General features: G+C 36.3%; 1 protein-coding gene across 15 annotated transcripts in view; it reads left to right on the top strand.

The window, feature by feature from the left end:
- Positions 1-24,912, top strand: part of EML1 (EMAP like 1) — a 121,211-nt gene that overhangs the window by 71,425 nt on the left and 24,874 nt on the right. For 2 of the 15 annotated variants that reach the window (XM_053945201.1, XM_053945198.1), the window contains exons 3-9: positions 4,315-4,447; positions 10,033-10,083; positions 13,348-13,482; positions 19,774-19,802; positions 21,224-21,250; positions 23,336-23,566; positions 24,361-24,490. In XM_053945201.1, the coding sequence (XP_053801176.1) occupies positions 4,315-4,447; positions 10,033-10,083; positions 13,348-13,482; positions 19,774-19,802; positions 21,224-21,250; positions 23,336-23,566; positions 24,361-24,490 (736 nt within the window). Of the gene's footprint in view, positions 1-4,314; positions 4,448-10,032; positions 10,084-13,347; positions 13,483-19,773; positions 19,803-21,223; positions 21,251-22,711; positions 22,767-23,335; positions 23,567-24,360; positions 24,491-24,912 lie in introns of those variants that run through there. The other 13 variants (XM_053945199.1, XM_053945200.1, XM_053945202.1 and 10 more) reach the window with 13 other exon arrangements.

Genomic DNA, 24,912 nt, shown 5'->3' with positions numbered 1-24,912 from the left:
GAAGTTGTTTCTTTTGGAGTCCTGATATGTATTAATATTAATTAAAACCTTACTTTGCATGAGAATTATGTTACCTATTTATGGATTCATATTTTCTCAGTTTAAAGATAGGACTTCCTTTCATCTTGGTTATATGTTTGTGACCCTGCAACAAATATTTAGTTCTAGTCATTGATTTAACAGACTAGGTAAGAACTACTTAATTTGTTGAACTGAGATGTCATGTTTATTACAAAGTTTTGTGTCAGGAGATGAGGAAAGCTGAAAGGGACAGAATTACAGAGCCAAATAACGAGTTGGTTGTGTCTCATGCTAGCTGTCAGATGGAATAGGCATGAAATATCTGTGATCTTGTCTTCATGTTCTCTTCCCTTTCTGTTGTAATCTCCTTATTTTGTCTTTGTTTTATTGAGAAAATATTTAAAATATCAGATAAGTTAAATGTTACTAAAGATAGCCTCCACTGTGATAAAATGTTCCATCAAATCTGGTTTTACAAGGGATTAAGAGGCTTCATGTTGCCTGTAAAATAGATATTATCTGATGCATGGAGGAAATAAAGTCTAGTAATTATTACTGAGTTGTAACCAAATCTGTTCTTCATGCCTGCTGGCTTTACTTAGCAAAATACAAACCAGATTTTCATGGATTCTGTGAGCAGAATTGAGCTCTAAATCAGGAGAGGTTTTCTTGGTCATGGCAGACCATTAGAGCCATAGTTCAATGTACATTGAAGAAAAGCTCCTGTAAGCCTATTCCCCTGTCTTATGACTGGTCTTGTAAGGGTTTGTTTGTGGAATTTTTGTGTGTGTGGTTTGGAGTTTTTTTTTTTTTTTTAATGAATGTATTGCATGCCTGGTTCTTAATGTGTGTGTGAAATTACAGTGTAAGATTTTTTACTGTAATAATGCAAATAGAGGACTAAAATTGTCAATTACTCTTCCCTTGCAAATTACCAGAATTAGTCTTGGTATTTGTCAACAAAACCCACCTAATTTCTGAAGAAGACTGGTAATGTGACTGTTTATGTAAAGAACTTTCACTTTGCTGAACATCAGCTGTATCATTTACTGTATGGTCAACCTTATTAGGCATGAATTATAAACATGAAAGGGAATCTGAAGTATTCAGACCACTTTTTTTTTTTTCAGCTGTTTTGTCAAATATGATCTGTTTCACATAATCACCTATTATTCCTTTGTAGGCACAACTACTTTATAGGAAGTTGTATGCAATTATTTAGCATAAGACTAATTTTAGTTTGGAATAGCATTATGGAGGCTTCTGATGGATACTCTTAGGAGAGGGGCTTTGTTAAACATGGGAGTGGTGGCTTCTCATACCCCTTGGGCTGCATGGACTGAACCTGTGTTTATTTGCCTTATATTGTTTAATGACTAACTCCACATCTGGAATTTTAAAAAGTGGAATTTGATCCCACAGTGTGTTACAGAAATTGTGTCCATGCAAACTGGGGTTTGAATCATACTGTGTGCTGCTGTTATCATTAGATCTATAGATGAAGTGGATCAGGATTAAGTGTGTGTGTTGGGCGAGGTCTGTGCCTTTGGAAAAACAGGATCTCCTCAGTACTGTATAAAGTCTGGAAAAGAATCTTCATGGGACAAATGCCTTTATTTTTTCTGAGTACTTCAGATTTAAAATTAATTTAAAGATTTCAAGTTCCAGACTTTCAAATCCATAATAGAAAAATCTTGAGCTTGTTTTCAGTCTTTGTGTTCTTGAGCTAAGCAGCTTAAAAGCAGCATACATCATGGAAAGGGAGCGGCTTATCTTGTCCATTTGTGGAGCTCCTTCCCTAATGGTGTTTTGAGTTTTTGTTCAGTTGTTTGGGTTTTTTTTCCCCTTTCCTTATTTAATTCTACTACTTGGTGGAGTTTCAGTATGGCTTCCTGCCTTTGTTTTACTTGTGTTTGTTGTTCTTTCCTTTTGCAATTATTGGTTTGTTTGTAAACTTAACAGCCCTATTAATCCATAGATCAGAGTATGATTAAAAAAGCTGCTGCTGAGGCTGATAAACTTGTCAGTCCTGCTACCACAGGTAAGACCTTGAAGCACCAGAACTTCCAAAATAAACATTACTGACAAAGCAGTAATAGTGTGTTACTGACTTCTAACAGCAATGACATGTTTGGGATTGTGTGACTGTGATGCCAGTTACCACTGGTGTGAACTAGCTGTTGTAAGTAAAACTAAATAGCTCCTGAGTAAACAGTGGATTTATTGAATAATGCACAGTTGTAATGCATACAGAAGTATGTTGTGCAAGAGTTTCATGGTGTTGCTTTCTACACTAGCTGACCATTTAAATCTCTATTTCCAGAAGTGTGGGTTGTGGATTGGTGCTGGATCTGAAGCAAAACTTCTGTTAAAGGTTGCAGGGTTTATTCCTGGCTGCTGCAAGTTTCGATTTCATAAGGTTAGAAGAGTAAACAGACTCCAGCTAGTTCACTCCAGCTACTCTTTAGTAGACATTCTTTTTAAATAACTACAAATAAGGAAAATATTTTAAATTTTTTTAACTTCAATTACTGTTCTAATTTGTCTTCTGAAAGTTCATTAAAGTTTTGTGAGCTACAGAAAGATTGCCAGGAGATAGGTCCACAACTTCTCAACTGTAGCTACCTTTGATTCTGTAAAATGCAACATTATCAGTTTTATACATATGGTTTAACAGTGCAGAAATTAGGAAACAAGCAGCAGAGCTTCCAGCACAAAACTGTAAAAAGAATTTAATATACCAAAAATAATAAAGGAGAAGTAAATAGAATTATATCTGAATTCACTAATAAAAAATAAATAGAGGCTTGGGAAGTCTCTAAGTACACTTCAGATGTTTTGTATAAACTCTAAAGACAGCATTAGTCAGTTAAAACAGATCATGGAAGGCAGGGCTGGAAGGCTCCCTCAGTGAGCATAGGGAAACTTTTTATCTCCTTTGTTGACTTTCTTTCCTGTCATCCTTCACTCTTCTAAGCCAAATAAGCCTCATTCCTTCAGTATTTCCCATATAGGTTGTTTTCTAAATTTTTCTCCTCTGGACAAATAAATGACAAATACATAATGAGCAAGCATGTATTCTAACAAAGTTTCAAGACAAAGTTTGTCTTGCAAGTTGTCTCTAGTAGACCATATGTACTGACAGTCTTCTGAAGGCACAGTCTTTCACATCTATCTTTTTGTTCAGTATATGAAAACTTAGGGTGAACCAGTCAATAAATGCTTGCTGTCAGTGCTACAATAAGATGTTGTTACAATATGACCTATAATTGTATGCAATTGGTACAGTTTCAGTTTAGCCTTTTAGTCCTTTTATCCTTGGCAGTCTTTTTTGAAGAACATTTCATAGGTATTCTCCCTGCCATCCTCTCCAAGTACAATGAAATTTTATGTTCCTAAAGTGACTTGTTACTGCTGCCTTCTCTCAGGTGGTGTTTCTCTGAACCCAGAGGCTTTTGGCATCTTTACAATGGCTTGTAATACAAAGTCCTGTCAAATTTCAAGTGATTCAAGCTTTTTTCTCTGCTGTAGAGAGAGCACTGGTCATGTTTGTGTCTGTGTTTCGAGGCTATGATCCACAGTAGTATTGGTGTCGGTACTCATTGCTTGCAGTTTTAAACACTATTTTTGCAACTAACTTCTAACTACTTGAATTGGACTTTCCTGTTATTCTAATGTTAATTACACCTATGACACATAGATCCTTTTTGTGAGCCAACATTTGGTCAGAAGAATGTAGGTAGATAATGCCAGCTTCACTCTTCTGCTGATTTCAGTAGCTTTTTCTGAATAAAGGGTACAAATCCCTTCTGTTAAACATAAGCCCACATTCTTTGAAAAAAAGGCCTTTTGGGGGGAGTAGAAATTTCTTAATAGATAATTTGCTTGTGGAAAACCTCCAACAAGACTGAGAGATGAAGAGCAGAAGTTTCTGGGATGACAACTTGCCTTTATTTCTAGCACTCCTCTGGGTGCTATCCAGGTGGGCAAGAGGCTGATGCTCCTTTGACAGAGCAGGATTGGTTTCGAGCATAACAATTACTTTTGTGCTTACCACTAAGCTCCTTAATCTAGGACAGAGTTTTTACTTGATAGGACTATTATTATTATGAATAATAATAATTTTTAAAAATTCCTCAATATTAAAACCCTCATCTATGCTGAATTTGGCCATAGTGACACAAAAAATGGCACACTACATGGAAAATTTAAAATATTTTAGTGTTGTTTGCTGAAGAAAAAACACAGAAAAGCAAATGAAGGCAATGATTTCATCTTATGCTTGTTTTACAGCGAGACCACTGGTACAAACCCTGCCTTTAAGGACTACAGTTAACAATGGAACTGTATTACCAAAGAAACCAAGTGGCTCTTTACCTTCTCCATCAGGAACCAGAAAGGAGACTGTATCACCAGCAGCAAAAAGGTAGGCATCTATGAGAAACCTTACAACCATGGCTTTGATAACATGGTATAGCTCCTGTTTTAATCTTCTAGATATGTAGTTTTTCTTACTTGCAAAGCAGCAGACTAAATATTTAGTTCGGAAAGAAAAGGAGATGGATTTCATTCTAAGAGGCTTTAAATTTATTCATTCTAAATACAATTAAGGTTATTACCATGAGTATTGAAAGAATGCACAATGCTTGGTCTTACTGGTTTGTGTACATTTCTTGCTTTTAAGAATTTAGCATTGGGAGAATAAAGAATTTCTACTGTGCTGTTGCCCAGCATGATGTGAAAAGTGGTGCAAGAATTCTTTGAGTAGGTAGTAGAAAATATATAGTCTGCAGAGAAACAGTGTTATCATTGCAAATCAGTATGTTATCTTTGGTGGCTTTCTCTCACTAACAAAATTATCATATAAACTGCATGCACAGGGTTAGCAGCATCTCAGGGAGGAGGAAAATTCTATGCCTAGCATATATTTATGCAAATGAAAACATCCATCTTTAGATATGTTATCATTAGCATTTATTAAGCCCTTTTAAAAATTACTGCTCTGTCCCAGTTTGCTTTGTGTGTAGCTGTTTTTAAATATACTAAATGTTTTATACATCTGGGTTATAAGGAATGGAATGGATTGGGTGACGCAAGTTCAAGTTATATGTGGCAGTTATTGTGGTGCTAATCTGCTGTGTGGTATGTGTGTAAAAGATCATAGTGTGGGGTTTGGGGTTTAGGTTGGGGGATTTTTTTGTACATTTCTTTTGTGTGTCTCCTCATCTTTTTGTAGTGATGATGCTGTCAGCTCTGAGGGAGGGTGAGTTGTAGAGATGAGAGCATTAACCTGCTAAGATCTGAGGTTTCTCTCTTAAAAAGAATTTTTCCTCAAAGGGGAGATGATGGCTAAAGATATGCCAGTTTTTGTTACTGTGTTCAAGGGGTCTGATTTTCAAGAAACTCCAGGTTCTGTTTTTGTAGAGAGAAGTTACATTGTGTACAATTAAATTTGGAAAATACCATATTTGTTTATGTCACAAAAATGAACTCCTGTGAGTTATGAGCTGGAGCTTGCTGCAGCTGTAGGCTTTGGCAGGCTGGTGTGAATCAGACCTTAACAGAAGAGAAGGAAAGCAAATACTGTCCAAACTGTCCCATTATTAGATTTGTAGAGGTTTGACAATGGGTGAAAGAACTTTCCTTTTAGAAAAGGAGATGTATTTGTGTTTAAAAAGGAGTACTATTTAGTACATGCTGAATTTTAAAACACATTTGTTCTTCACAAATTATTTTTTCTTAATAATTATCATAATTTCATTCTTCCTAATTAAGTTTCAACTAGTAGTTATAAAACATATGAGAGTACAGGCACTGGGAGACTTCACCTGTGTACAGAGGGTGTGATTCCTGAATCTCTGTGCTCTGTCTCTAGGGTTCAGCATAGGACTTTCTGCCCCAGAGTAGGGTGAGTGAAATGCAGGTCAGGATCATACTCATGGTTTCTATATTCTTGGAGGCCTTTATGTAGTTCAGGTGTTTCATCTGGTATTGCCTGCAGCCTGTAGGTATTATCCTAGCTTAGGATCCCTGTAGATAAGTGGCACCCTGTATCCCTTCCGCCTGACCCACGTGCAGCCTGGGTACCCAGAATGCCAGTGGGAAAGTCCTTAGAGAGCAGCCTTAGGTTAGGGAGTGTTTTTAGACTGTCTTGATTAATGTGTGAGAAATTCTTCCACAGGCCAAGTATTTAGTGTCCTTTTATTATGCTTTGTCCCTTCACATTGCTGAAGAAGCTAGGCTGAAGGTGCTTTAAGTATGCAGCATGAAAACGTCTGTTCAGTTTTGGAAAAGAAACAAAATATTTGGACAGTTTTGCTGAAATAGGTGAGCACTTATTAAGAGTGCTTAGGAGGGTGGGATTGTTTCATGTCCTGAAAAAAGCAGTTGTAAATTCAGGTGCTGTACAATTATTGCTCCCTTCAAATGCTCTAAAATTCTGTATTGGTGTCTTTAACATGAAAATGTTCTTTATTGTTACCTTTATTAAACTATATTAAAGCAGATTTCTATGCCTTGCCTATAAATGTACATCAAGAGGAATAAAGTGGAGTGGCAAGAACCTCATTGATTAATTACTGTACAAAACATTTTTTTGGTAAATTATTATCTAATCATTTAATAGTGAACCTTGAAATAACTGATTTTGGTCAGATTTCAGGGTTTTGTAGTAAATGATGTTCCACATATTCAGTATTTAAAGATGATACCATAAGTGCTCCAAATATCTTTCTTGTATACAGTCAAGTAGAATAATTCATTATGCATCCTTAAGATGAATTCAATCACACTTTGTATTTATATTGGACCCTTTTACCTTCAGGAAATGCATGTGTTTATGCATAAAACAGTAATGGAAATACATCAGCAAAATCAAATAGCTTCCTTTTTCAAGGGGTAGGACTTGTTTGTTTGTGTTAGAAGCTTCTCTCAGTTGCACGGTTTACAGATGGTGGGAAATTTCAAGCTATTTTTTACCACGGATTTCTATTAAGCAATGCTCTTTTCTTAAGAACTGCGGCTAATTTGTAGTGTAGGTATTCTTTAGTCCAAAGTATGGTCATGTGACACAGCAGCTGAACAGTCTTAAGTGTTTATAGATGTTTTTAAACGTAATTCTTACGTGAATGCTTTTAATAATTTTTCTATACAACACAGGTGCACCGTTGAAAATGCAGAGTTTGAAAAATGAAAGTTAAAAACAACAGTAGAAAGGGAAAAATATTTTTGCTGAGTCATCTTCTAAACTTATGATCTGCTGTTGAGACTGACTAATATCTGCTATGATTGCAATAGTAAAAAATAGCATCTTCCTTTTTTTTATTACCTGTGACCATATATCCAAGAGAAAGTGCAGGTGAATGGAGTCCTTCCCAAATGTTTTACTGCCTTGTGCAAAGAGGGTTTACAATCAAATGTTTTCTGATTCCTCTCTTCTCCTATACTTAGCACTGTTTAGGTTAAGACTGTATGATGTCCAATTGAAATGACATTAGTCTGTCCCTTGAAACAGTTTGTTGTGCATTATTTATGTAAATATATGCAAATAGTCTGCATGGGGACTAAGTGTACATCCATACATTCTCCTGCTTAGAGATAGAAGTATTTACTGGTATGTCTGCAGACACAATCTCATTTCATACAATAGCTGTATTAAATGTATTGGTTAACTCATTTGAACCCACAGGTTGGTATATGGCTTATCTGCCTTGCTGGATTACCAAGGAGATGTGGTTCAGAGTTCACTGCATTTTCTGATTTCCCATTTAATATTTGAAATGGAAATGACTTCTTCTGGCAGGAATATAAAATTGGAGGTAATAAAAAATGCTTGAGGCTGAAAGGGTGGAGCTAGCAGGCTTTTATTTGAGTTCTGCCATATATTCTCTCAGTGACCTTATGCAAATCATTTAACCTCCATGCATATTGCTTTTCCTTATGTAAAACATGTATCTCTGGATATCAGTAGGTTTATAGGATGTAATGTGATAATTAGATCCAGATCTTGCAAAGCACTGTAACCTCAACTGACTCTGACTTCAATTAGAATTGAGGGCACCAAACCCTGCTTCAGCATTCAGATCTCGCAGTCAAAACCCAATTATCCAGGTTAAGGAAGGACTGAAATAACTTGAATAGAGCAAAAGCACAAATTCAAAACATGAATCAACTGGATTATAAAAGTATATGGTGGTAATACAGTGCAAGATAGAAAGCCTGGTGATGCTGGTGGTACTGGAACCAAAAACTGTGGTCAAGAACCAAGAGGAGCTGCTGCACTCAGGCTCTGGGGACCATGTGAACACAGCTCTGGGTGCCAGCCAGCTAACAGAGAGCTGGAGTGATTCTGAGATGGGTTGAACAATCACCTGACACAGATGAACAGTCAAGAATTGCCTGGCTTTGAAAAGTGTTTCCATGTCATCTTCACAAGAAACCTTTGATCAGAGGATGTGATTTGAATTTAAAAATATTTACTAATTCTGTGATTTAGAAGTATATGAGCTATTTTGAGTAACAGGTTTTTGAATGCTGCCACAGTTTTATTCTAAACTTTATGCTTAAAATAACTATTTGAAATTTTCATTCCGAATAAGATAAGTTTAGTGTATTGTGAGCAGAACTTTCCCTTCCCCCTGCACTCTTTCTTTGGCATTTAATGTGGCTTGAAGTTTGCTGCTTAACACTAAATTTGTCTTTGGAATTTGGCCAGTGCATAGTAGTGATGTTTTGTGTTCCCTATTAAAATCTAAGGTTTTGTGACTCATCTAGGATAGCTTTGTTTCCAAGAGTTGAGGGAAAAAAAAAAAAGTAAGGGAGGAGAATGCAGACAGTACCTTTCCCAGTAGGGATGCTGGTGCAGACTGCAGGCTTGCAAATACTTTGCCTTTCAAAAGGAGACAATCAGTCATTCTTTCTCCCCCAGCAGATTGCAAAGTATTACAATGGTGCAAAATTCTGACAATGGAGATCAAAAGGAAGAAGCAGGAACAAAGAAAACATAAAGAGCTTTGTTTGGAGGGAGAATAAAATACTTTAATATGATAAATTCCTGTTCTTCTAAACTCTAAACACATGGCCCCTAGGAAATTGTTCAGTCGCCTGGAATTAATGTTGGGGGGCAGCGATGGTTTGTAACTGGCACACACACAAACTCTGCATCAAACCTTCAATTAAATGCTCTGTGGAACACTCATCTCTCAAAGAAAATGGTTTAAAATATTTAGAATATAAATTAAAAAAGAAATCCCTCTCCATTGAACTTCGAGTGGAAAAACTATTACACCACTTCACAATATCTCTAACAATTAAAGTTATTAGTGCATTTTGCTCAGAGGCGTAATGAAATTAAAGTCATATGTTATTCCTGAGTTCATTCTAATTGATTTAAATGAGGGTCAGAATGAGTGCTAGACAAAATATTAATGCCATCAGTTTCTGTCTTAAGAGCATTGTGCACTGGTTTTTAATTTCTTTTATTAAAAAGCTTTTATATTTTCCCAAGTAATTTTAGTAATAAGGTATATATCTTTTTAATTTTGGCCAGATTTGTTCACCACAATTCAGTAATGCAACTGCCTGAAACATTCATGCTATGCAGTGGTATATGTATGTATATATGAGGATTTATTTTCTTGTCTTTGTTGTTGCTTTTTTAATAGTCTTTGTCTTTTAGCTGGATCATCTGTCGTGTTCCTTCAGATAGCCTCTTTGATTTTTTTTTTAAATTTTATTTTTGAGTTGCTTTAGAAATGGTCAGTCTATCGGGGCACTGCTGAGATTTTGTCATTCAAAGATACATTGATGTTCTTAAATGTATGGTTTGAAATGATCAAACATCTAACTGAGTCAATAAGCACTTTGTTGTTTACTCTTGCACGTGACTTCATATCTTGAAAGCATGCAATTTTGTCTTTTAATGTAAGTCTTGTAAATGTCTTGTTTCCACATTTTATTGTTGCATTCACTTTTTATTCTGCTTTGTTTACGCACCTCTCAATCTGGATTAAGCAGGTCTGTGAATCTTCTCAATGCATGCAAACTGAAAAAGCCTGCTCTAAGGTGAGGGATCCTTAATAGCTTTGTAGTGTTGAAGTTCAGTTGTCTTTCCTTTCCATTTCAATTCAACACATAGAAAGTGGCTGTTTTAGTAAAAGCATTAACATGATAGAACTGTAATTATTATTGCCATTTTTAACATTTCCAGAAGTACATGTCTAAAACTTTCTCATCATTGATAAATGCATCACACAACTTAGATAACAATAATGTCAGTGGTGGTATCTGCATTATTTCATATTAACATAATTTTTATTATGGGGGTATTAGACCACATTGCTGTCTTAAACAAGTAAAAAATTGTGCAACTAAATGTTATCTTCTTAAATAATTGCAAATTCTCTCCTTTCATATCACTAATGTGCAAGTCAAATTCTGTTATACTCTTACAAACCTATAAGTAAAATGAGTATTTTTTGTTATTTTAGATTCCTTCTCAGGTGACAGTGTATCTACTGTAGCTGTGGGTATAATCACTGCTGTTTAAAAGTCTAGCTAACAAAATGTGTATAATGCCAAAAGTGAGTTAATATAATGGAGTTATAATCCTTGTTTCCGACCACCAACTAATACTTCTCACTGGGCTTTTGTTGTTGTTGAAAGTTTAAAATAAAATTTGTCAGAAGATAGCATTACTAATTAGTTTAAGCAGTGATGGACATAAATCACAAGGGTTTAAAAACATTTTCCATCAGTGGTTGAAGAAGTTTTTATACTGATATGAAACTTCATTATTCAGAAAGAAGATAGAATTAAACTTCTAAATTTTAGTCCCACCCTTTCATTTCTTATCCTCTATTTCATCTTTTGAATGTTGACAGCTATAAAAATAAAACCCCAAGCAACATTAAAATTAGTTTCAAATTGTTTCTGTAACTTAATTTTTTTTCTCAGATTAGTATACTTTGATAATGTCCTTAATTTAATTTTGGTGTAGGCTGATGTTGACACCGCTTATCCTTAACGAAGAAAATATGTGTCAACATAAGCCTACACTGAAATTTTCCTAACCAGGAAAGGATGTCAAAATAAAGATTTGATCCTGATAAATCACAGAGGATATTTCTGTAATTAATGTAGTGGAAGGCACATGCTAATAAAGCTATTTAATTTGGAATAAACATTTCAGTATCAAAGTTTTGTTTTTTAACTGGAGTAGTATTATATTGGATGGTGTTATGAGATGTGGGGAGAATAGATAAATATTAACAGTAAATTCTTTAATTTACTAGAGAAGGTTTTTTTCATGCATTTGTCATTGAGTTGACTTGGATAATGTTAGCCTAGTGTAGGAAGTACAATTCTGAAAATAAGACAGAACTAAATTCTTGTGCTGCCTTTTCTCTTCCCCAGTGAATGTGTTTTGTTCTGTCTTTGTGTAATTTTGCATTCTGCTTGCTCTCTTACATTGCTTTCTCCACAGAAACACTATTTTTTTAATTTCAGCTTAATCATTTGAAGCTTGTTTTTATTACAAGAATGCAGCACTGAACATCTGTCCCACCATCGCATGTACCAGAAGGCTTTTTTGTCAAGCTGCCTGAGATCCACCTTAACTTGCAGATCCGCCCCTGGATGGGCACTGCCTTCTTTTCAGAAGGGCAATTTCTTTCCAGAAAGACTCTGGTTCAGGTGTTCCCATTGTTTCTGTAACTGAGTCTGATTTGAGGTTTTGAAACATTCCCCTCCTTGCTGGTAAAAAGACATGGGGTAGCAGAAATAAGTTTGGGTTTTTTTTTTTTTTTTAAAGCAGGTGGTGTACAGTTGCTAAGCTAAGCATTTTTTGACCAGACAGAAAAGTCCATCTTGGTTCCTCTAGTTATGGAGAGCCAACTTACACCATATATGAAGTGGGACAGAGCCAGAGGAGCTGACTGAGGTGACAGGGTAGGGATAGCTGCTAGGGACTGCTGGGGAGGTTTGGAGTAGTCCACAAGAATGAATATTCTGGTAAGCAGAGCATCTCTGGGGGTATATGGAGGCTAAGGGGGAGGTGGCTGGGTATGATAAAAGGTGTGACTAAGGTGAGACTGGCCTTAAAGGAGCAAGTACTGAAGTTTTCACAGTGGGATAAAGGTTGTGGTTGGGATTTGGGTGGAGAGATGTGAGCTGGAAAGCAATCATTGGTGTCCCTGGTTTCTGGGGTGAGAGAGCTGCTGAAGGTGGTTATTTAGTATGGGGATTTTATAACTTAAAGCGGATATTTATATTGTGCTTTCTGCAGGGGAGAAAATAGTACAGGACTGAAATGGGGGGAAATGAGACCCTGACACTGAGTCTGTCATTCAGCTGCTGCCATGGGGGTGATTCCTGCCTCAGTCTGGGTACTGCTGCCTGAGCCTCTGCTGCAAAGGGCCTGCAGCAACATGTAAAGCATTACCTGCTTTGGGGCCTCACCCTTAGCTGCTCCCTCTCTTGCTAGGAAGCACTGCTTTAGGGAGAAGTGCTTTGGTCAATAATTTGTCTCCTATAAGGTATAAGTTCTGAATGACCTTCTCTTAATTTACTAAGTAACACTGCTTGTGTTTTGGCTCCCATTTTTCCATCAGAGCTGGATGTCTAAGAGATGCCATAAAGCCACACAGGAGCTCCCTTGATAGCTATGTTGGCAGGAAAGATGGTTGAAGAGTGAGAGGGTAGGGTGATTTTTAAGCCTTTGAGAAACCTCCTGTCAGGACATGTAGGGAATCTAATCTATTCATACATGTAACTAGGAAGCTTACATTTTTGTCAACAATAAAAAAATGCAGGCTAGCTCACCATTAATTGCAGTTTGGAGTATGTTAAAACTAGCTTTGAACCACAGAGTAATTGATATTGGATGAAGACCCAAAGTTAGCTTGCTTGTGTTCAAATTTTGACATACTTTTGGCATTCTCTGTAGTCTGGCTGGAAATGTCAGGCAATATGCTTTCTCTTTAAATCTTCCACTTCTTCGTAAGAGAAGCCAAAAGTTCAGAAGTATGGAGTGGTAGTCAGAGATTTGAAACGTGACCCGGAAAAGTGATTGCAACTACTCTATGAATTTGGTTTAGCCCATCTTCTGTTTTATTAATTAAGGAAAAAGTAGTATGTTTGTCTCTATTGCACCAGATACTCAGCAAAACTCTTACATAGGCTCTTTAACAAATCAAGTTAAGATTTTTTAAAAAATTGTAGTTATTTTTTTAGGGTTAGTGGTCTACTTGATACATTTCTCATAAATATTTATTGTAGAATATATACTTTTACAAGTGCCGCTGTGAAACTTGCTCCTTGTTTTATTAGCACCATTAAGAGAACCAGTTCAGCTGAGCGTGTGTCCCCAGGAGGTCGGAGGGAAAGCTATGGAGATTCCAAAGGGAGTCGCAACCGCACTGGTTCCACCAGCAGTTCATCTAGTGGTAAAAAGAACAGTGAAAGGTAATGTCATCTAAGTATCTAACCCCTTTCTCTGCCTCCTGCTCTAGTAGTGAAAATAGTTTCTTTAGTGAACTTAGTTGTTCTTGTGTAAAATATTGGAAGCTTTTGTTTTTACAAAGCTCCAATTCATGGATCAAAGTATATCTTAAAACATTTGAAATAAAGCAGGTTTTCATATTTAGATTAAATTTATTTGCCTTATTTCCAAACTATAAACAATGTGAGAACTTAGATTTTCCCAGGAAAGTTCATAATTATTAAACATGCCTTTTCTAATATCTTAGTGGTTTCCCTTGGTCTTTATATACCTGACAAGTACTTCTTTGAGTTTCTGGTTGTTGTGCATTGACCCCAGCTGGCATCTAAGTATCAAACAGCCATTCACTTCCTGTCCCTAGTGGGATGAGGAGAAGAAAATAGGAAGAGCAAAAGTGAGAAAACTCATTAATCAAGATAAAGGTAGTTTAAGAGGAAGAAAAACCAAAACAATTCCTGAAAAGCATTCAGTCACTACATCCCACATGTAGATTGATGTCCAGACAGTCTCTGAACTATGAATGCATTGATCTGACAGCCAGATTAAATATAAATGAAGAGAGAGGTTTACATGCAAGTGCTGTTCAATGAAGCAGAATGAACTAATGCCTATCTCTGGGTATCTTTGATCATGCTTCTCTGTATTGCTGACAGCACAGGGAAAAGAGGATATCTTGTCCAAGGGTTTCAGACTTAGGATAACCTTGAACAAATAGCTGTTTCATTGAGATTCATCAGTATTGTCAGTATAGGTCAAGCAGTTCTTTCCTGTATTTGCTAGTCAGAATTTAGTTTCGGCCATTTCACTTGACCTGTTCTATCGCAGTTTCCTTTGCAAGAAATTGTGTTGATGGTACTGTTTCACTGTCTCACTGATGATGTGACCATAAAAACACATTGTTAATTAAGCTCAACTAATAACTTAATTTACCTGCTGTCTTTGGGCATCAATGCCATTAAACGAGTCATTGTCAATGGTGTGGCACAAAATGTTCCTTCCTTTTTATCCCTTTAGCATATTTGCTTGAGTAAGGAGTGACTGAGCTGGTTCTGTACTATTTTACAACCCGAATATGGGTGATTACATTATTAATAGCTTGGCTTCTGGCCTATGTTTTCAGCTATGAAGCAAGACATCAAGTGTGCAAACTATGGAACCTAGAATAAGTTATGGATTGGGATAAAAGGGCAGACTAGTAAGGGTGGCACTTTGTGGCTGTTTGCTACAAGCTGCCTGAACAGGAGGAAGTGCATTGGGTCTTTTACCAGCAGCTTGAAGCAGCCTCAAAGTCACAAGCCCTGGTTCTTGTGAGAGACTTTATCTAGACATCTGCTGGAGAAGCAACACAGCAAAGCACAAGCAATCCAGGAGGTTCCTGGAAAGCATTGACGACAACTTCCTGTCACAGATAGTGGAAGATCCCACAAGGAATAGTGTGCTGCTTGACCTTGTGATAACAAACAGGGAAGGCCCTGTTGGAGATGTGAAGGTTGGAAGCAGCTTTAGTTGTCACAACCATGAGCTGGAGTTCAGAACCAGGAGGGGATGAAGCAGGGCAGCAAGTAACATTTTAACCATGGACTTCAAAAGTCCTAACTTTAGCCTGCTCAGGAATCTTAAAAGAATCCCATGGGAACAGGACCTGCAGGGAAGAGGGATCCAAGAGTGTTGGTTGATATTCAAAGATCACTTCCTGCAGGCTCAAGAACCATGCATTCCGGATGAGCAAGAAATCAGGAAAAGTGGGCAAGAGACCTGCATGCATGGATAAAGGAGAAGGTGTTCTGGTGAACAACAGGCTATCCATGGGTCATGTCCAAATGTGCCCTTGTGGCTAGGAAGGCCAGTGGAATCCTAGGATGCAACAGGGAGAGCACTGCCAGCAGGTTTGAGGGAGGTGATCCTATACAAAATCATAGAATTGTCAAGATTGGAAGAGACCTTTTAGATCGTCAAGTCCAACCGTCCCATTCTGCCCTTCTGCTTGGTCCTGGTGAGTCACATCTGGAGTGCTGTGTCCAGTTCTGGGCTCCTCAGTACAAGAGGGACATGGAGCTCCTGGAGTGAGTCCAGCAGAGCACTACAAAGTTGGTCAAGGAACTGGAGCATGTCTCTTACAAGGAAAGGCTGAGGTAGCTGGGCCTGTTCAGCCTCAAGAAGACAACTGAGAGGGGACCTCATCGATGTCCACAAATATCTGAGCAGAGGGTGTCAAGACGACAAAGCCAGGTTCTTCTTGGTAGTGCCAAGCAATAAGTAGAGCCAATGGGCACAAACTGATGCACAGGAATAGGAAGAAAAATGTTTTTACCATGTGGGTGACCGAGCACTATAACAGATTGTCCAGAGAGATTATGGAGTCTTCCTTCGTGGAGATATCTGAGAACTGTCTGGACACAATTCTGTGCCATGTGCTCTGGTAAAACCTTGCTTGAGCAGGGAGGTTGGACCAGGTGAACAACTGTGATCCCTTCCAACCTGACCTGTGACTCAGTGAAAGGCTTAGCAAATTAAAGGAATAATGAAAAAAATTAAATACTCTCAGAGAAAATGTTATAAAATTGTAACCAAGGAAGAGGTAATATTTACACAAATTAACATCTTGTATGCATTCTGCATCTCTGCATGTGAATGAAGTTTTGATAAGCCAACAGAATTCCAAAGGACTGCGCCTGCTGGTACTTACGGAAATTTGACTCTATCTTAGCATCTGAATTTTTTTTTTCCTTAACATTTTTGTAAGATAATTATAAGCAACAAATAACTAATAGGTGTGGGTTTCATTTTGTTTCTAAGATTTTTGTACTTCAAGATTTCTAAAAGACAAATATAACTGAAAAAAACTTACTGTAGCAATACAAAATATCCATAAATAAATATTGCTTTTGAGAGGAAAAGCAGTCTATTATTAGTTTACTTAGGAACAAGTGTCTTTCTCCATGTGCAGATTTGAACAAAATCTTTTCTCAGAGCCTTGTACAGAATGTATATCTGCACACATCTGAATCAGCTAACCAAGAATCAACAATCTTAGGGACAAGTGAGCCTGAAAGGTTTGAAAGGCAAAATCAATCAAAACCCATAATGACCAGTGAAGGGACAGCTAAAAAAAACAGCTCACTCAAATTTAAGCTGCAAATTCTGTAAAGTGTTGCAACAGTGTGTAACTTCATGCAGCTACATTGCCTTGGTGAAGTCGTTAGCATGAAGCTGCTGTTTTCTGTATTGATCTCTTGAAATGGTTGGATTTTTTTTCTAAGGCTTTGCTTTTTATTTTGCATCTATGTATAACTTCCTACTCTATCACACATATCAAATTTTATCAACAGCCATTATGTGGTGACCTCATTGATTAAAATAACTATCTTGTATAAACAAAACAAACATCTTCTGGATAGTTTTTGTTAAAAAGCCAAGTTTCTATACTTAGATGGGTAGACCTGTTTCTGGAATATGAACAGCAATTATTTCACTTACCAGTGGTGAATCTCATTGCTTTTCTAATTTGCTGTAGTAATTTACTCTAGTTTTTAAAAAAGTTTTAACAAACATGATCCTACAGTGCTCTTGTTCTGTGTAATTTATCTTATATAAAAAATTGCATTAGATCAAGTGCCCAAAAGATGAATTCAATGTGTTATACAGTGGAAGATCTACAGGTCAAAATCTAAAACAATACAGTGCATCGCAAAGTCCATTTTATGGATATATCTCTGATTCTGCCACCTGTTTAAGGTGACAATTATCTGAAATTAGTTATATGCTAAAGCTACTAAACACATGAACTGAGACTATTAGGTTATTCACTTAAATTAAGGAAAGTCATTAAATATTACTTCTGTGAGCAATATAGATGTACTTTACACTTAAAAATTGATTCCAAAATAGCTGAGAAATAAAAACATTGCAACAAAATAATGGTTATCTGTACTTGAGATACCTTTCTAATTTTTACATACTATTTCAACAGAAATGCAATGGTTATGTCATTTTGCAATTGTTAGGCCACAAAGGGTTGAAATTACTCACTTAGGATTTGGGGAGAAGGTCCAGCACACAAGGCATGCAATAGTTAAGTAAAGTGCAAGCATTCCAAGGAACTAATCAAGAGCATGTGTTAGATTGCCTCAGCTGGTGCTCATGATGTTGGTACCACTGTGAAAACAGTCATTGTATGGTTAGAGACTTTTCCCCTCGTTTCTGTCCCATGCAGCCTGTTCAGCACCCCAGCTTTCACGTCCTTGAAGAATGAGTGTCCTTATCCTGTGGAAGAGGCTGGCTAAAGATTTGCCTCATGCTTCCTCTCGAAACAGAGCAACCATGCAAAATACAAAGCAAGAGTTATGGGAAGGAAAATGATGATTCTATACACTGGGACTAGGACTGTTCCCCGAAAGCTGACTGTATGTGTGAAAGAGTGAGGAAGAGTGTGTTAACCTAACCATCTACTCACAGTCTGTTTGTATCCTTGACCCCTTTGCATACCTCCCAGCCTGAGATATTCCATGACTCTGTTTTTGAAAGCGTGGAGGGTTGTAGGCTGTTACGCAAAGACAGAGTGCTATAGAAAGCTCTTTCAAGGAGCTTTAAGCATAAGGAGATGACCATAATCTCCCATGCTACTGTCAAGTGTCCCTAGTCCTGTAGCTGTCAGCCAAGAGTAAGCCTTCCTGAGGGTTAGTTAAATAGGATGTGACTCAAGTTCAGGAAAAAGGGTAGCCAGAGCTCTGAGCTGTGTGTGGTTAGGGTTTGTATAATTAGTAAGTACAGATGATTTGCTTTATTACTGCCATGAATCAGCCTTTCACATTTGCTTGATTAGCTTGAATAGGTCGGCATGGTCTGTTCAGAGCTAGGGACTATCTTGTCTCTAATATGGCAACATTTCTGACTAGTGCTTCATCCCATAAAGTTTTTTTGTTTTCTAAAAATATCTTCATTTGTAAGAGAAAATGTTCATCTTGATGTTAACAATGGCAGCACATCATGCTATTTATATAAATGACATTGGCTGTGTATGCCAGCTTGAAGCATGTATTTTGATGCATGATTAACACAAAGGCAGATATTATGGAAAGTTGCTAAATCAGGAGTAGAATCAGAATTAATTTGGTTTGGTTTGGGTTTATCATTAAGTAAAGTATTATTCTCAATATAAGTGTCAAACCAAAGCAAAGGGGAAAATACAATAGAATTATTTGCTACATCTTTCATTGTAGTGAGAGAATCTTTAATGCTTAGAAAAAAAACTTGTGTGCAAAAATCCAACACAGTCTTGTTTCTTTTTTTTGATTTCTCCTTATCTGCCCACAGCAGTCTAGGCGAGGGTGTTGAGATGGCCTCAAGCTCTAGGAATACTTCATGTTTTAGCATTTCTCCATTAGAATGATGGTGGTTTCACCCATTTTGGAATCACCCTAAGAAACTTACAGCAGTTATCTTATACTTCAAAAGTTATATTGCATTAAAAAAGAGAGAATTGGGAAGAGAAATAACTGCATAATATAAATATGTGTCCCTTCCATTCTTCATCAGAAACAACACCTTCAAACTTGATTTACAGGGGCAAAGGACAAAAACAACAAATTACTAGAAACAAATTTCTTAACAAAGATTCCTTCCTTCTGGCCAGGGTAGTACTATCCAGAGAGCTTCTCAACATGCTGTATGTATTTTCCCCTCAAGTTCTCCCAAATTTTTTTCTCAAGACAAAAAGAAAAACCCATTTCCAGTTGTCTTGCAGGTGGCTGTGCAGTGACAAATAGAAGACATTTTAATCATGGTTATGTGCTTTCTGTGTTTTACCAAGTACTGTCATTCACCCAGGAACAACTGGGCAGTTCCATGTTTTATGTGAAATCTTTGGAAAAAGCAGGATTCAAACTTTGATTTGCTCCTTAAATCCAGGCTGGAAACAAAAAATGATACAGCTGCTTGTGGCCAGTTTCTGTGTTCTCCTGTAATTGGACTAACTTCACAGAAGAAGAGAATTTGGTAGTTAGTAGAGGAAGATCTATAATTTTGAGAATGTAATGAGAATTGAATGTAAAATGCCATCAAGGATGTTTACTGGTTTTAACTGTGTTTGCCTGGGGATTTACTTTGTAAATAATTTAACGAAAAAGTATTTTTATTCATACATACACTCAACAAAAATTTATTTTATTTTTAGTTTTACATCATATTGATACATATACATGTGCAGAATGTATGTGCATGCTTTTAAAATAGTAATTTCTTCATTATTTTCACAGCAAACCCAAGGAACCAATGTTCAGTGCAGGTAGGAACTTTTAAAATTTTTAAGCAGATAGTAATTGTGATTGGATTCCCTCATTAGCCCCCTTTCTTCTGTGGATGCCTAGAAATTGGTGCCTAGAATTGGGAATCTAAACATGATACTTACAGGCTGCTGCTGATATATTATTTAAAAGTTGATCAGTTCACTCTAGATTTTATTAATCCAATAGATTTATTTCACAGTTGAGATTCTTTGTAAGAAGACAAGGACAAAAAAGACCATGTCTTCTTACTCTGCATATGTCTTCTCCTTCAAAACAGTATTAAGGTTTTGGTAATTAAAGCAGTGCCTAGTTCCAGATTTGATGCTATCATGTTAATCATAAAATGGTGCCCTCTAAAGATTGCCACAACTGTCCCAAAGCCTTGTAACATAATTTGTCAAATTACAAATAAAAACCTGGTTTGTTACTACAGTTTTGGAAATCTATCTTTAATTTGAAAAGCACTTCAATTTTTTCCAACTTAGGTATTATCTCTGCTGAAAGATTTTGAAAGTGAAATAGTAGGTGTAAGTGAAAGCAGTGTTTGTCCTTGTCATTACACAGTTAAAATTTTTGAAGAGTCTCAATAAAAATATGAAGCCGAGTAGTGTATATAACAGTTATTTTTGTTCTGAAAAGTCAACAACAATTAAAAGAAAGATTTATTTTGACAAAATAGGGAAGGGAAAAAACTCTATTGATTTATCAGATGTATTGTATTATTTTTATGCGTAGTTCTGTGACAGTAATCATACATTAAGCTGAAAAAGTTGGAGATCTTTTGTTTACTGCATGGATTGATCAGCATCCAACAAAGCTTTTAAGCCATATTTCAAGGTTTAATGTAACTGATTTTGAAGTCAATAATACATGAAATTAAATAAACACTTAAGTCTCTTGTGACAATATCATCATGGTTCATGTCCCTTCCATGAAAACTGGTGGCTTAGAAAAAGAAAACTTCTGATTTGCACAGAATATGCTTTCCTTGTGTATTTCCTTGCTTCCCTTATACCATGTAAGAAAAGGTGTTTGTAATATTTTTTCTTCTGCCACTTTTCCCATAGATAGAAGTCAGTAATTAAACAGGTGTGACACTAACTTGATGTCCTCACCTAGACAAAATTCTTACTGAAATGCATGTTTTTTCTAAGAACGTTATACTTGGTATTTTACTTAAGTATATGGTTACATATTGGAATTTAAGCCAGATTTTAATGGTAGAACCAAACTGAGACCCCTAACTGAGGAAAGAGGTTTAGAAGGTGATTATCCAGTGTATGGCTCAGTGTTTTGTCAAGCCCCAGGTTCGCCTGCAGCAGACTAAGACTGGATAGCTTCTAGAGCAGGTATTTAGAGAGTTATTGTATTCAAACACATCTTTATCTAGCCCTTCTGTCTCTGTCTCTGTAATCACAAGGGAAGCGCCGTGTGACACACTGCAAAGGTAGGCTTCACTTCCAAAACCTCATAGCTCTCGAAGCAAAATGGCTCTGGTGGGATAAAAGCTCAATATATATCCAGCTGTTTTCTAACTTGTGTGCATTTTGTAATCTTAAAACTTTTCTAGTTTTTTTGAGTGAAACAAAAATGTTATACCATTTATTATATGATCTACTGAATTATAACCCTCACGTGCATTTTAATCATAATAACGGGTTATAATTTATATTCCTGTGGACTTATTCCTAAGAATTTGAATTAGAAAAAAAAATGTTGAGAGAGCTATATGGCAACACGTGGATGTTCACTGTGTTTGAAATGGCATTCTGCACTTCTGCTGAAATTTGTATAGAATTTGCCCCTTTGTTGGCTGTTTTGCTGTTAGCCTAACATGATCATAGAAGCCTTTGTTTTTTCTTGCTTTTTCTTATTGAGTAGATTGTAGATTTTTCTGAATCTTAAATAAACAGACCTAGGCCTACAACTAATTTCTCATTGCTTTTTGCTTAGTGTCATAAAGCAGTTACATTTGGTAAACATACCATGTTGGTGTCTAAAGCTTTAGTTAAGTTGTAGTGTAAATATGCACATTTTTGATGCATGTTTATATCTGTGATCTAATCACAGATTTATCTGCTTTTTAGAAATAGCTATATCCTAACAGTTTTTCCACTAATCAGTGTCTTTCAGCTTTGCAATAAATGTGAATTTCACAAAGCAAAAAATGTTTGTTCTCAAGGCAAAGTCTATTAGAGAGTCTCTACCTCTGTGTATTCTTTGTACAAATTTATACCTGCAATCAGTGGTGGTCTCCTTTGCAGATCCCACTGGCACTGATGTCCTTCTTATTTCAGTCCATTAACTGTTCATTTATGCAACAACAATATCAAATTTACAAAACCGCAGATGTAAAAGATACATTTGTCTAAAAGTTTCACTGTTGGTCTGTCTTTGTAGTTTGATGATTGTCTGTCTATACATCTATATCTTTACATTTAGAACTCTACTGTCTTATAAACTTACTTAAGAAAAGTATGAAAAAGAGGAGATTGATTGTGTAGATAATGTTTTTGGGTTAGGAACAAAAACTAGTAGAGGTGGAATATTACCAGAAGTTAGAAATAATTACACAGTATGACCTCTGTGCCTGACTTAATCAGCCTAAGTTCCTCTTTACAGTTAGGAGAGAGACATACACACATTCTGAAGGCATTATTTATATACTTGTTGTCATACACTTGATATAGTTAACTGGTTAGTGTATACTTTCCTAGTCTGGTGTGACTAGGTCAAATGCTCCCACTGTAGATGGCTAAATGCAAGTTTTATGAGTTCCATAAGCTTCAGGTGAGAAAAGCAGCTTGGTGAATTAAACTTTGGTCCATTCACAGCCTTTGACAAGTACAGCCAGTAGTTATCATTGCTGAAAATCTGTTGACTTTCAGTGCACCAGCATCAGCAGTGTTGGCACGTGTTTGAAGCTCATTAAATAGATGCTGCATGCGCATATGAATAGTGCGGTAATGCTTTGCTATTTAATGCTCTACCCTCTATTTTATTTTCCAATACAGATATATTGGAGTAGATTTTTAAAACAATTCCAATATTCTATCATTTTAACAGACATCTTAAACTTCCAACCTTCTGTCACCATTATTTCATCATTATTATCTCTTCTTTTTAGCATTAAGTTTTCTGTTGCTTTCATTTTATGTATGCATTCCGTAAATTGAAGCTAGAAAGACCTAGCTGTAACTTTACTGTGACAGGTCAGGTAGATCTCTTTCCCATATGACTTAGTCTAAAGGCAAAATACACATCTAGTTAAGTAATACAGCATTGCTATGATGTTTATTTGTTCAATCAATAATTCTTATTAATTTAGTCAGGATTTGTAGCATATGCATATTTCCAATTAAAATAAAGTTTTAGCCTTCAAATTTGAAAAATAGTGTTATATTTGTAATGATACTTAAAAATTCATAGCATAGTTTAACAGTCCTAAATTGTATAATTTTTTTTTTCATTTACATGATTTTTGTTACTTTTGCCCTTCCATTTCCTCTGTGCCCACGATTATTCTGTCTAGTAACTCTACAGATGTCACTGACTCCAAAACTGCTTGATTCGCATGCGAACAAGGCTGCACCCCTTGATCTGCCGATGGAGCAGCAAGAGCCAGCACGTTCTGAATCTGGACAAACTTCATCAGAAGTTCACAGGACACCCACTTTGGCCTTGCCACTTCCCAAAAGTCCTAGTCAGACCTTCATGGCATTTCCCAGATCTCCTAGTTTTATAAGCCCCATGAAGTCCCCAAGTCAGTACTTCCAGATCTGTTATTAATCTCTGCTTCTCTGCCCCAAAAATATTTCTTACCAGTTCAACACATTACTTTTAGTATTTTCTTCTAGAAATGTTTACTTCTGTCAGCCAATTGAGTTTTTGTAGCTTCTCTCCTGTATGTCATTTTCCTTTCTTTTAATGTGCTGTCAATGTTGTCATTCTTTTTTCAATGTTTAGTAATTCTTAAAGCACATATATTTTCTGCATGTACATCAGCATGATTCCTCTTACTAATTGTTTGTGTTCCTTATTTCGAATGTATCTCTAACACTGTATCAAGTGTAAAGCATATCTTTACACTGGGATGCAAAGAATGAGACTGAGTGTTGGAAAATAATTTAGATGCTGATGCTCAACTGTAAACATTTATTAAAAAATAAAAATAATTTTAAGTGGTATTTCTGTGTTAATTGTAATCTTTGGTGTATTCCCCTCCATTTTTAATATTTAAAAACCATATTATTGTAACTTTTTTTTAAAAAATCAATTTCAAACCTTTCTGTTTTGTAATTCTTCATGAGATTGTTTAGTTCTAATTCTGCTACTCAGAATATTTAGAGGAAGAAGGGACTTCATATTTTTTTAAAAAATTCTGCTTAGTGATTATGATTTAGGAAAAAAAAAACCTGCTAAATTTCTAAGTTTGAGATTGCATGTTGTTTTATAATTGTAATACACCAAACTGTTATGTGGGAAGGGATGGAGGAGCACTGGAGTTCTCCCTGATGGCTTTTTTTTGTAACATTAAACATTTCTGACCTTTTGTAGAGGAAGGATACGTAAAAATGTTTCTTCGTGGACGTCCTGTTACCATGTACATGCCCAAAGAGCAAGTGGAATCTTACAATTTGGAAGCAAAAGTAGAACTACCAGCCAAGAGGCTTAAACTGGAATGGGTGTATCCTTTCTGTGCTGGAGGACTACTGGAAATCAATCATTCCATAATGATTTGGGTTAAATAACTTCTTGAGCTAAAGTACAGCAGGATTAAGGTCATAGGGTTCATTTAATTGGTGAAGTGACATTCCATTGAAAATAGGTGTTAATTTCTTGAGGCTGCTGTTCTTCACCTTGTAAAGAACAGGGTGGCAGCTTAAGAAAGATTTTGCTTAAATGTTGCCTGAAGGTTAAGTCTGAAGCATGCTAATTAGCCAAAGATTAAACTAGGCATATCATAAGAATGTAGTGAGCTGGGATTATCAATTATAATATGCATAAGACAAGCTCAGGTTTTTTTCTAGTTCTTAGCAGTAATTTATTATTTTTAACTGTTTTATAAAATGTACACCATTGTCCTTAAGAAGATGGTACATTCAGCTG

The sequence above is a fragment of the Vidua chalybeata genome, chromosome 6 (genome assembly GCF_026979565.1).
Source record: "Vidua chalybeata isolate OUT-0048 chromosome 6, bVidCha1 merged haplotype, whole genome shotgun sequence".
Classification (NCBI taxonomy): Eukaryota; Metazoa; Chordata; class Aves; order Passeriformes; family Viduidae; genus Vidua; species Vidua chalybeata.
Note: the sequence above shows the minus strand (reverse complement) of the source record. Positions and strands in the feature narration are given on the sequence as shown.